The sequence below is a fragment of the Gymnodraco acuticeps genome, unplaced genomic scaffold (genome assembly GCF_902827175.1).
Source record: "Gymnodraco acuticeps unplaced genomic scaffold, fGymAcu1.1, whole genome shotgun sequence".
NCBI lineage: Eukaryota > Metazoa > Chordata > Actinopteri > Perciformes > Bathydraconidae > Gymnodraco > Gymnodraco acuticeps.
The window spans coordinates 700,409-714,420 of NW_022990707.1; the positions used below are offsets into that span (position 1 = coordinate 700,409).

A 14,012-nucleotide genomic window follows, 5' to 3' on the forward strand; every position below is an offset into this window, starting at 1 on the left:
AGCTGTCAGATTTTCCGAAACGGGATTTGATTGGCTGGCGCTGGCTACTCCGGCGTCTCCGGCGTCAGACCAGAGACGGCGGAGACGGACCGCTATGCTACCCACAATTCAGTTCGGCGAAAAGCGAGGCAACGTGACGTCACCCCATTCAAAGTGAATGGGCAGATTGAAGCTGTCGACGCTGTCAACGCTGTAGTGTGGACGGGCCGTTAGCGGAGGTGGCGCTTTCCTGGCTTTCTCCCTCCGTCGCTCTTGCAGCCGAGTGTCTGTGCATATAGCCAAGGCGATCATACTGTCCCAATCCGGCGGAAGATCAAGAGGAACAAGAAGATCCCGCACACAGTCACTGAGTCAGCTGAAAAACATGTCATATAGTGCGTCTTCATTCCATCCACTGTCGGTGGCCAAAGTGCGGAAATTAATGGCGTAGTCAGCCACACTCTGATTCTGCTGGGAGATCTGTGTCAGGGCTCTGGCAGCTTCTCTCCCTGGTGTGGTTCGGTCAAAGATTTTTTTTATACTCTCCGTGAATAGTTGTAGTGATTTACACACCGGAGACTTCCGTGCCCACTCCGCCGTAGCCCAGGCTTCCGCTCTTCCCGTGAGGTGGGAAACAATGAATGCCACCTTGGCTAGATCGCTGGGGAAAGCATGCAATGCACGACTCCAGACAAAAGATGATTAAAAAAAAAGATTTTACTTGTGGTGATATAAGGAAATACAAAAACTCACAAATGACTTCTCAAAAAAGCTAACCTAAATCTCCTGTAGCACAGAACACAACTGGCTGACAGGCCACACAAGAGTTGAAAACGATCTGGCACTGGGCACAGGGAACACACAGAATATATACACATACAAAGAACTCTACAGGTGCAAACAATAAGGGCGGGGCAGGTAATCAGGTCAGTGAGCATAGTGACAAGGTAGGAGTCGAACTACCTGAAATGAGAAAGGAAATGACAAAGTAAAACAGGAAATGGCAGACAACAAAAAGGGTTAGCAGACGCGGACTTGACAATATAAACTAAACAGAGAAATAATATTAACAAATCTGCTGAGACACAACAATGAGTATTGACTGATATATGAAGTCTCATCTCTAGTCCTACTCAAAGGTGGTCCTGGTGGTGCACCTGTCTTTGAGGAGGCTTTAGTGGTCCCAGGAGAGATGCTGAGAGACGCCGGCGCGTCCACCGACTCCAGAGGGTTAAAAGGCTACCAGATGTTGTAAAAGAGGTCCAAAGACATTACGAGAAAATGCACTGGTCTTCGAGAAAGCTTAGGGTTTTTCCATTGATTCCAGGGACCTTGAGATCTCCCCAGGAAGGTACAGTAGTCCTAGAATAAATCATAGTTGTCCTCACAGACTCCTTTACCGTTTGTGAATGAAAGATGTTCTTGAGGAAGCATCGAGTCCTTCAGTGGGTTGTAGAAGAGAGGAAAATAAAAAGAGTCCAGAGCGATTTCCAGAGATCCTTGAGAAGTTACCAGAGGTCTTTGAGTAGGGACTGTTTCACCACGAGGACCGAAAACATTTAGTCATTTTAGTTTTTAAAGGTTACTGGTTTCAGCTCGTTTTTAATATTGAAAGAAAATGAAGGCATAACGAGGCAAGCAGCACTAGGCGATGCTCTGAGCTACATGCTAGCATTAGCTAGTTAGCACATACAAGTCAACTAAGGATGATGGGAATGTCTTTCGTTATATTGGACGTATTGAAACGTTGACCTGATGCTGCCAGAGGAAAGCTTGAGGATCATCAAAGTCACTAGCATTTACTTTCTAGTGTGTCTGTAGCAAATGTCCTGGCCATCCATCTGATAGTTGTCAAGTTGGATTGAAGGAAAATATCCTTCCAAATAATGACTTTTCAAAGTAAGGAACCATTAACAAAGTCATGCTGCATTTCCCCACTACTGGTCAGTGATTCCTATCTTCTGACATCATGTTTGTTCTTGTGCTTTGGGCTCCAGTCTTGCAGTGACAATCTAACAATCAATAAGAGTCAGTTCATTGTTCAGTGTGGAGCACACGCTGCATCATGGGACATGTTCCCCCCCGCGGCTCTGCTCAGCTGTCCTCTGTGTTCACAAACTCTATCTCTCTTTGCACTTGCACTTCCTCAAGCTATTCTCTGTTTGATTTGTATTTGTAGACTGTTCGACAGGAAATAAGATATTGTGGATTTCCATTTCTCTCGTCCTCCTGTCTTTCCTCTCTTCCCATTCCTTTACATCTCTCCCTATTTCCACATGTCTCTGAAAATCTTTCAGTTACTTCATTCCACAGTACCTTCTCCCTAACAACTCTTATCTCCCTCCATCTCCCCTCCCTTTCTTACTACTCCTTCTTTCTCACTATCTTGTACCCGTCCTCCCTCTCTCTCTCTTCAGACTCTGAATGTCCCTCGCTCACACACTGTATCAACAGCTACCATCCAGAACAAGCCAGTCCAAGGATGTTTACTTTATGCTTTTATCATACAGCCTAATGACTTCTAATTGCTCCGTTTGCTTAACGAGCTCAGGGACCAATGCAATGCGACTTGACCAGGCAGCCCTAGACTGGAGCAACAGCAAAGAGACAGATCAGAGGACAGTGGAGACGGATCAGCAGTGCAGAGTCTCTGCAATGGAGTTCTGATGGAAATGAGGAATAGCTGAAGCAATTTTTCTTCTCTGGGTTGCACATTTTTCAAAGGATTGGCTGACTGTGGATTGCAGCATGTGGGACACGTTTAACAAAGAGAGAGGTGTTTGTGTGTATTACATCTACAGTTGATTGAGTTAAAGCAGAGAAGAAGCAGGTAGGGTATCTTAGGTTAAAGTTTAAAAGAGGGAAAGTACAGCACAAAGGTAAGAAAAGATATCGCAAACAAAGAAAATAAAGGTCCAAGTTGTGTAGTGGACTATGCATCCAAGTATTCTAATTTCATGAGAGAACGAGACGTTTTTGGAAGTACTCTTCTACTCAGGAGATCATGTGAGCTGTTGGGTTGGTGCAGTTGACACAGACAACATATATTTTCTTGTAGCTTTCTAGAAGGAAACACCAAACAAACAGTACCATTTCAAGGGTGTGGAAATGGGACTTTCTGGGATTTTCTAAAAGAAGACGAAACAATTTGACAGGAAGAGTACACCTAAGAAGAAAGCAGGAGAGAAGAGTAATTTGAATTGTAGCCATGGAACTGCTGGAGGCGTTCTACCGCAGGAAGCTCCGGAAAAAGCAGAAGAAAGCGGAGCTGGGCCGGTCTGACGGGGCGCTCTGCCGATCCCCGTCAGAGGCCAACGTCAGCGTCCTGGCCAGCGGCCTCATCTCCAGAGTCCTGCGGTTCACCTCCAGGTAACACAGGGCACATGCTGAGTTTAGTCAGAAACACAGAAGACATTTAGACAAGTTGGAAGCCTGGATTAGCTTTGATCTGTTCAAGAAAAGTTTTGCAGAAAGAGATTTTACATAATAAATACTCAGAAGTAAGTAACTTAACAATAGACTGGTACATTATGCTTTAGTATTTGTGCAAGAAAGAAAACTGTTTGAGGATCTCTTTGTAACTCAATCCATAACTGTTGGCTTGGATCAAACTAATTATAATGGTTGCTGGCGAAATGGAGTCTGACTTTAGTCCTAACCTTTTAATTTTGACTCATTTGCACACTGAATATTCTGGACTTATATTGTAGCACAAACTAAAACAACTACCTGACCCTCTTCTGCTTTTTTACAATCTTTAAAACAGAAAGGATCTAAAGCAGAGTGTGGCTCCACACAGTTTGGGTGGGGGGTCAGTTAATGGAAGACAAGTAAAGTAAACTGGGGGTTTATTATAACTGGAAAGAGATATGTATTTAGGACAACAAACTACATTTTTAACTTTGATATGCCAAAACATTTATGACAGGATGTGACATTCATTACTCAGACATGACATACGGACTCCGAAAGGATATCTATGTGTTGGACCCTGGTTGCTTCTGAATGCAGCGTCAGGACGTCCAGGTTTCAAAAATGATATTTTGATTTAAAACTCTGTGGTAAAACTCAAATGTTACCACACTGTCTTCAGGCCAGTCCCCAGAGAGGGTGAATATCTGCACACGTGTCACAGCCATGATAACTTGTCGAGGTATTCCAGTCACGTCCGGCTGTACCCAGGTTCCTGCTGTCCGCAGCCATGCAGGCTTTCATGTCTCTGTCTCCTACTTACTCAGATACAATCTCTTCCTGTTTATCTGTGTGGATAAATACAGAACATTTCACATCAGACGAGGGAAGAGTATTGTAACCACAACGTCTCTCTTATCACAACACATTCAAATAATGATGGTGAGGTCATAAATATTCGTATTTGAACTAAACACAAAAATGTACCAATTTAATGAATATCAGCGCCAGCGAGGCCGCTGCTTTATATTTTTCACAATGTGCGGCATTCACATACAGTACTTTTCACTTCACATTTTTACATTACATTACTGTTACAGAGGTCAAATATTGTATTTCTCTTTGGATTATCATGAAGGTAAATTCAACTCTTCTCAAACACCCAATTTACATTAAACGTCAATCAGAGAAGCAGTCATTTTGCCCTTTGAGCCACATGAGAGCTGTCAATGTGAACTATTAGCAGTGTTGAGTTTCAGTGACAGTAGCTTAACAATGGCAAAACATTTACTGAAGAAAAAGAGGAACTGAAAAGAACAGAATGGAGAATATGACATGGATGATAGGACTGTTTCTCTGTGAACTGGCATTATACATCATTTATCAAGACAACATTCAGGACATATTGAGTCTGGACAGAAAACAGTGTGCGTGTGTGCGTGCATGCGTGAGGACAACATTTTTAATGTTGAAATTGTCTTTTTTCTGGGCGGAGCTTTAAAAAAAAGACTTTCTTTGAATGAGGATCTGTGCAACAAGGACAGGACACAAACTAGATCAAAAATAGAAACCATGACTGTGCTCATCAACTAGTTTCCAGAGACAAACGGATCCCTGAGCACATGTGCTTCTTTTTTCTTGGCCTGATGGCTTTTTTCCGTTAAATCCAGTGTTTTCTTATTTTGTTGAAACATACTGATCAACGCTGGAAGCTGGCTCAGCTACAGATGTACAGATATGGGGGTTTGATGATTTGTTAATCAATCTTCCCAAAAAGACACTATTCCTTTAGAAAATGGCTCTTTTGCATTTCTCCTCTTATGTTGTTTTCTTTCATTTAGTGATGTGTTCACCCTTACATGAAGGCTTTTCTCTCGTGTCATGTGCCGATGGTGGAACAGAAAATGACACAGAGCTGTTTATGTCATGGCTGACTGTGTGATGGTTTTCGTCCCCGCAAGCCATACACTTTCCTTGAGTTTTAGGAAGTAAAGGAGTGCGTGTACACAAACCCTCTCTCTGTGTTTCCTCTCACAGACGCAGTGAGCCAGCGTCTCGGCCTCACTCCTGGCACTCCACAAAGCTGGGGGAGGGTCCGCAGCAGGTGGACCGGGGCGGGATGGACACCATGAGCAGCGCCTGGCACCACAACTACCACGCCAGGTCTGTCTACATGTCTAAAACAGACCACTTCGACAATGCATATCCATCGTTAGGGCCCTTGGTAGAGCTCTTTGCTAGCTGTGTAGCTATGTTGCTACCAGAGGTAAATCTGTCAAAATCAGTGCCAAAATAGAGACAGCAGCCTTTTGTATTTTTTTAATTTTGTATTTAATGGTTTTGCACCATTTAAAAATACACATACATAACAGATAATACATGATAAATAGTGCAGGATGAGGCAAAAAACCCATTGGGATTATTTAAAACTTCCACCTAAATAATATTAAAAAATCACAATTGTATATAAAACACAAGATCAATATACAAAAAACTGCTTAAATTCAATAACAAAGATCCATTTTAAGAACAATATATGCTATACCTACAATGTACGTTAAATTACACTGATGTGAATATGAAAACCATGCAACCCAGATATTTTTCCCCAAGAACAGTTTGAGCTTATGGTCTTGAAAGATAAGACATGTCTTCTTGTTTTCACATTCACATCACATTACACCTTATATCAATGCTGCTAGCTCAAAGTCCTATGAATGATCTCTGCAGGTGTTTCCATGGTGCTCCATGTGTTTTTACTGTCGCTCGCAGGAAAAAAAGTTCTTGACTGCACAAGAAAACGTTGACAAGCAAGTCATTAGAAGCCTTCTGGTGTTCTGGAATTAGGTTTAACTGTGATCTCACAAACACAGTGTGAATTTAAAGACTTTGCCAGTGTCTCAGCCAATCACGGTTACTCTTACACACAGATGATTTAGTATTTTACTGAACATGCACAGTGTTTCCATTTGAAATGTTTTGAGGCGATATAGGTCAACAGACGGATCAATGTGAGGAGCTCTCAGCTGCTGTCTGTCTGTGATATGATGTGACCTTTGACATCTGACTGTCTGTGCACACGCTGTGTTTTCATTCTGAAGTGAAACTATCTGTTTGTACCAACACTGACCCCAAGATTTTACATTACACCTTACAATATGTGATTGAACTTCTTTTCACAAAAGAACATTTTCAGAATGAGAGGGTCTTTTTGGAAATAGGCCTTTTTTTGGAAAGTGAGGATATCTTTGGGAAAGAGAGGACTGTTTCAGAAAGTAAGGAACTTCCTGGGGAGAGAGGACATTTTTGGAAGGTTTAACAATGTTTTTAAAATGTTCTTCGACGCCATCTTACTGTTAGTTAAAAAATATCATTATTTAGTGTTGTGTGTGAAGCAGAGCAGCTTCAGAAGGAATTACATCACTACTTATTTTAAACAGCAGTGAAGAGAAAATAAAAGCCTATGATGTGTGTGTGTGTGTGTGTGTGTGTGTGTGTGTGTGTGTGTGTGTGTGTGTGTGTGTGTGTGTGTGTGTGTGTGTGTGTGTGTGTGTGTGTGTGTGTGTGCGTGCGTGCGTGCGTGCGTGCGTGCGTGCGTGCGTGCGTGCGTGCGTGCGTGCGTGCGTGCGTGCGTGCGTGCGTGCGTGCGTGCGTGCGTGCGTGCGTGCGTGCGTGCGTGCGTGCGTGCGGTCGTGCGTGCGTGCGTGCGTGCGTGTTTGTTGGATAGGGCATTGACATGGATGCCTGCAGTAAGGGGCATGCCCTTCCCCCCACCTCCCGGTCTCCCATGACAACATCTCCCCACACACACACTGTTGAATGCCGTGTCATGTTAGTAAAGTGGGGATTTTAATAAAAGGTTTGTGGTGACCTTTCTGCAGCTCTGCTTTAACAGAAGTTAGGAAACAGAAAGTAGAAAGAGAGACAGGGAGTACAGAGTGGAGACACAGAGTGGAGACATAGAGAAACTGGTGAAGACGGAGACTGTCCCCTTTCCAGTAATTGCATTGTGTTCGGTTGAAGGACTTGGTGGGTCAAACTGTGACGTACACACATGCACACAGGCACAAACCACACATTAAAATTCCGGCAGATTCAGCAGCAAATCACAGACTTTTCGTCCTTTTGAAACATGCAAGTGGTTACATCGTTTATCTTGTTAGTATCAAATATTCCTAATTTATTTTTTCTTTTATTTAATTGGAATTCTTACGACGCCAATCTGACCCTGTTCCAACCTGTTACCTGTCTGTATGAATATTTACACATTAAACTAACCACTGCAGCAGGACCCCCTCTTGATTTCTTTCATTGCATAGATTAGGAAATTAAACATAAGCAAAACTGTTTAATAGTATTTTCTGAGCAAATAGTATTTCAATTCACTCTACATTTTAAATAAGCTTTATTGGATGACAGTTCAGAAACCTTTATTACCAAAGCAGTACAGATTATCATTAACATTGAGATGATTATCAACAAATATATACCATAATATGCAAAAGTCAAGTACTGTTGACATGCCCATCAGCCTAACCTGTACGTTGTGCTTAGCGCTGATGATAAATGTTAATGTGAATGTAAAATGTAATTAACATGCCAAACTGAGCTATGTGAATATAGGAGTTTTTACCTGCTAAATATCAGCATGTTACCATCGGCCTTAGTGAGCTCAAAGCACAAAGCACAGTTGTGTTTAAGTTTAAAGGTCTCCTATCATGCAAAATGCACTTTTTTTGTTATGTCTTTTATACATAAATATGTGTCCCCTTTGTGTCAGAAAATACAACACTCTCTTTTCCTCCGTACCCAAATCTTAAAGAACTGGGCTACAACGGAGCTGATCCAGATTTGCTGCGGTCTTGACGACATTACTAAAATGTGGGCTGGCTTTACGCTCACGGCCCTATCAGAAACGTTGCTGTATCAGAAACAATGCGCGACGTGTTTTGGAAGTAATATGGTCTTTGTTTACATTTGTTTGTTTGTTTGTAGCCTTTATTTAACCAGGTGAAAGCCCCTTGAGATCATAAGATCTCTTTTTCAAGGGTGACCTGCAGGACATTAGTTACACATGTAACATAAAAACAACAGAACAACAATAAGGATGACAAACAACATAATGTACAGGGTACAGTTTACAAACTCTATTCACAGAGACAGGTATCATGAGTATCAAACAGCATGTCACCCAGCTGAGTTTTAAAATGATGCAGGGGAACCAAAGTGATCAGTTTTAAACATGTTTGCAGACTGTTCCAATTTAGTGGAGCTGCACAACTAAAAGCTTTCTTCCCTAAGACAGTCCTAGCACTTGGCACATTTAATAAAACAACATCATGAGATCTCAGGCAATATGTACTTTCAATTCGTCGAGAGATCAGAGAGCAGATATAAAAAGGTAGTTTACCCAACATGGCTTTGTAAATGAACATGTACGAATGACTGAGCCTCCGTACAGTTAGTGAAGGCAGACCTGCCTTGGCATACAGGGTACAGTGATGAGTAAGTGCTTTACAGTTAGTAACAAATCTCAGGGCACTGTGATAGGCGGCATCTAACTTATCCAGGCAATGGGCAGGTGCATTCATATATATCAAATCACCATAGTCCAGCACAGGTCAAAAGGTCACAGAGCCTTTTCTTGGCCTCAAGCGAGAAACAGGACTTGTTTCTGAAAAAGAAACCTAGTCTAACCCTCAGCTTTTTAAGCAGGTTATTGACATGAAGTTTAAAAGTCAGACAATCATCAAGCCAGATACCTAGGTATTTGTAACAGGCAACAACTTCAAGTACTTGTCCTTGCATAGTAACAATATCCAAAACAGTCTCTGGTGTCTTTTTAGCTTTAGAAAAGAGCATTACCTTGGTTTTATCCACATTTAAAAGAAGCTTTAATTCAGAGAGCTGAGTCTGAATAGTGTTAAAAACAGCCTGTAATTTAACACCAGCCTCCTTAATGGAGGGACCTGCACAATACATCACGGTATCATCAGCATAAAAATGTAAAGTAGCTTCATTCACATTATCACCTAAATTGTTGATATATATGGAGAATAAAAGTGGACCTAAAACAGAGCCTTGAGGAACACCATTAGCAATGTTTAACCACTCAGAAGACAGCCCATCAAAGTGAACACATTGGGACCTTTCAGAGAGGTAGTTCACAAACCAACCCACTGCATGGCTGGATATGCCAATACTGAGTAGCCTCTGCTTTAAGATGCGATGATCGACGGTATCAAACGCTTTGGAAAGGTCAATAAATGGAGCTGCACAACTCTGCTTATTGTCTAAAATACTCATAATGTCATTTACCACTTTCATTGTGGCAGTGATGGTGCTGTGTTGCTTTCTGAAGCCTGACTGATGTTTAGACAGAATATCATTTTTACATAAAAACTCCTTTACTTGTTCACTCACTAAGCGTTCAAGAACCTTAGACAGAACTGACAACTTAGAGATTGACCTATAGTTATTTAAAATAGTTGCCTCCCCTCCTTTTAGCAAAGGCAAGACATAAGCTGACTTCCATACTTTTGGAATTACATTTGTGCTGAGGGAGAGGTTAAAAAGAGTAGTGAGAGGAGGAGCAATAAAATCTGCAGCTATCTTTAAAAAGAAAGGTTCTACGTTGTCCGGGCCAGCCGGTTTCTTAGGATCTAGCTTAGATAAGGCTTCATGAACAACATTGACAGTTAAAGGAGTAAAACTGAAAGGGTTTTCCAGACCACATTGTTCAGAGTCACGGATTGGGGTGTTCACAGAAGCAGAGTTAGAAACAGAATCAAATAGAGAACCACAGGACACAAAATGCTCATTAAAGCAATTTAACATAGTGGCCCTGTCCGATATAGAGCCAGATGCTGTGGTAAGGCACGGAGGTAGCTCATTACGGATCTCACCGGTGGATATCGATTTAATGGCTTTCCAAAATTTCCTAGGATTATTTAGGTTTTCTGTGGTAACTGACAAATAGTACTTCGACTTTGCACTTTTGACATTTGAAGTGAAGCTATTCCTTAGCTGCCTAAAACGCAGCCATTCTACCTCTGAGCCTGATTGCCTAGCCTTTGCCCAGGCCTTGTTTCTCTCATGAAGGAGACTAGACAGCTCAGCAGAAAACCAAGGATTGTCTCGTCCCTTCACTCTAAGTGTACGCAGGGGTGCATGTCTATCAATGATCTCCATAAAACCAAGATAAAAATAAGACCATGCGGTTTCCACATCAGCACACAGATCGATTTTTCCCCAATCAAACCCAAACAGATCATGCACAAAACCCTGCTCAACAAAATGTTTTATGTCTCTCTTAATGATAATGCGAGGTTTAACCTTTTGGACCTTAGTGTCCCTAATTGTGGCTACAACACAGTGATCACTCAGATCATTTGCAAATACTCCCACAGATGAATATTTATGGGGAACATATGTGATTATTCATTAGCAGGCATGGCTAACACTCAGAGCTAACCTGTGCTGGAGAGAGTATGTGCAGGATCTAAAAAGGAACTCACCTTGTGGTAAACCTGAGAGAGAAAAAGCGTTTGAGCTCCATACTGTTTCAGAGATCATTCTTGATGTGGTTTTGAACATGGTATGGCATTTCATCATGTAGCTGAGTTTCTGACCAATTCTGAGCAGGCACAAGCTCCCACTACCCCTCTTTTTTTTCTTTTCTTTTTAAAGCTAAGGACCCCAAACCTGCAGTTCTCTATCAGGGCTGAAATAGAGGACTATGAGGCATGGCTATAATGAGTGATCTGTTTGGTATTTTTACACACGGCATCTATTGCACGTCTGTCCGTCCTGGGAGAGGGATCCCTCCTCTGTTGCTCTCCCTGAGGTTTCTCCCATGTTCCCTTTAAACTGTGGTTTTTCTCTGGAAGTGTTTCCTTGTACGATGTGAGGGTCTAAGGACAGAGGGTGTCGTATTGTGATACTGATATTCTGTACAAACTGTGAAGACCACTGAGACAAATGTAACATTTGTGATATTGGGCTATATAAATAAACATTGATTGATTGATATTTTGAGCAAAACACTTCATAGACATGTTTTTTATACATTTGTATATATCTGAGACCTATAATATATGCCTAAAAATAGTATAATAGGAAACCTTTAAGTCTGTGTGGTAATTTAGCAACATTCCCATCGCCAGAGCTTTTCTGAGTCTCCTTCTGAAAGAGTAAATGTTGTGTCTCTGTGTCAGTGCCTCCACCACAGACCTGTCCGGGGGCTACGACTCTGGCGGCAGCTCCCTGAGGAAGAGTCCGGACCAGTACAGCTCGAGGGGCAGCATGGACAGCCTGGACCCCCCCCAGTCCACTCACCTTAACCCCGGAGCACAGAACCACCACACAAACAGCGGACCCCACCCCGCCTACTCCTCCTGCCACCAGCTTTCCTCTGCCAGGTGCCCCCCCAGCTGTTACCGTCTGAACGTCTGGAAGTACAGAGGACAGCTTCTGTCTGACTTAGCTAAGCACTAAGACTATAGAAAACGACAGAAAAGCACGTCTATTATCTAATGTTGAGGAGACACAACTACTTGCTTAGGTTCATAGGTAACATAGGTACATAGGTCCTGGTTTGGCTTAAAATATTCTTTGTTACATTATTTTAGTTACAGGCGTAAATTAGAATAAGTGAACGTTGACTGCTTTTTCACACTTAAATACTGGTATCATGGGTGAAAATCCATTGTTGTTTTATCAATCCATCCTGTCTTCTTTATAACATCGACTTCTGCAAACTGTGACTAAAATGTATATGCAGGACGGTGAAACCCAACGTAATCTGGGAGGAAACACTTTCCCTTTAATTGACAATGTTATTTTCTATATAGGAACGTTATTGTTTAAGGGGACATTGTTCTTGTAACTAAAGTTGGTGTTGAAGCTATCACCAGTCGTACTTATTTAAAGGTTTTATGATTGGGGGTCATCGCTGCTCCACTGACAACCCCCACGCCAAGATGGCAACTTTGAGAACCGCCCACATTAAGCCTTAAAACATAAAGCAACAACCATACAGAAACATATGACATCACAATTATTCAAATATTTATTCATTATTATTCAACCCATTTTCCCCAATTCACCGTTTAGACACTACAGGAAAGAATGAAAGGACCATGGAAGCTTTATTTAGTATGATGCATTAAGCTTTTGTATAATTAACCGGTTGCCTTCTGAAAATACAAAGTCCAGCTTCACCAGCCATTTGACGTTTGCTTCAGAGCTGTAGATATCTCAATATCATGACTTTAAATGGAATCTCTCGTCATGTTCCAGGTCCTCCAACAGCATCGACCACCTGCACAGCAAGCGAGACTCGGCCTACTCCTCCTTCTCCACCAGCTCCAGCATCCCAGAGTACCTGGCCTCCACGCCTTCCTTCAGCCCGGAGCGCTCGTATTCTCTCGAGACGGTCCTTCAGAGAGAGAGAAGAGGTGGAGAGATGCAGCAGGCGGACGTGTGCTACGCCCAGACGGTGTATGACGTCCAGAGGGGCCACGAACACCAGCTGAGCTCCACCTCCGCCGCATTGCTAAGCAACAGAGATTCCAGAGGCGAGGGAGAAGCGAGGCCGGGGCACAGCAGAGAGCTACAAGGTGAACTTCCTGTTTCAGGAATAGTTTTGGGATGTTCTAATTGTTATCTGATGACATCATTTCTTCTATTTGTGTTCTTGGTGCATTAGGTGGGGTCTGTTACCGTGGCAGCAGCAGTGGCAGCAGCAGCAGTGGCAGCAGCAGTGGGGGTGTACCGGCATCACAAAGACACAGTGTGGGGCCAATATGGGGCCCCTCAGCCAGCCGCAGCTCATACGAGAACTTGAAGGGGGCGCCAGCTCCACCGATGCGCAGTGATAGCTACGCAGCCATCAGGAACCACGAGAGACCCAACTCCTGGTCCAGTCTGGATCACGCCCGCTCACTACGGTCAGTCACATCAGAGGGATATCCATTCTCATCCAACAACACTAATCAAAACAATGGTGATGAGCATGTAATTCAAGAGCACAATGTCCGCCCCAACTTCAGTCATTCGCGTTCCAAAATGAGTTTTAGATCCATTTAATCTTCCAGACATGCAGATATGAAACTGGGCTACACTGTCTCTTAAAGTCTTAAATGCTATATTTGAAACATATATTGTAGGGCCATACCTATATAAAACATGTCTGTGAATTTTTTTTTCAAAATACCAAACAGATCCTGCATTTTAGCCATGCCTCATTTCGCTCTATTTGCTCTTTTCCAGCCCTGTTTTTGCAAGGGCTGATTCTGTGGCAAATGAGCTGCAGCTGACCTTTGCAGGGGGGCGAGGCACGAGCTTCATGTTACCATGCTGTTACCATGCCACGCAACCTGATAGGTGGAGAGTTGCCCATATAGGCAGAGCACCCCGTTTCTGACGTCAGAACAATTTCAAATCTGTATCAGTCTGTATCAAATCCGTTGCAGCCCCGTTTTTAGAGATTTGGGTATGGAGGAAAAGAGAGAGGGTTGTGTTTTCTGACACTTGGTGAGTTCCCTGACACACCGGGGACACATATTCATGTATAAAAGACGTACCAAAGTGCATTTTGCATGATAGATCCCCTTTAAGTT

General features: G+C 42.7%; 1 protein-coding gene across 1 annotated transcript in view; it reads left to right on the top strand.

Annotated features, from left to right (window-relative positions):
• The window catches only part of shroom3 (shroom family member 3), a 96,866-nt gene that overhangs the window by 58,713 nt on the left and 24,141 nt on the right, over positions 1-14,012 (top strand). The window contains 4 exon segments of the mRNA XM_034231603.1: positions 5,428-5,553; positions 11,607-11,810; positions 12,691-13,010; positions 13,100-13,340. Of these exon segments, the coding sequence (XP_034087494.1) occupies positions 5,428-5,553; positions 11,607-11,810; positions 12,691-13,010; positions 13,100-13,340 (891 nt within the window).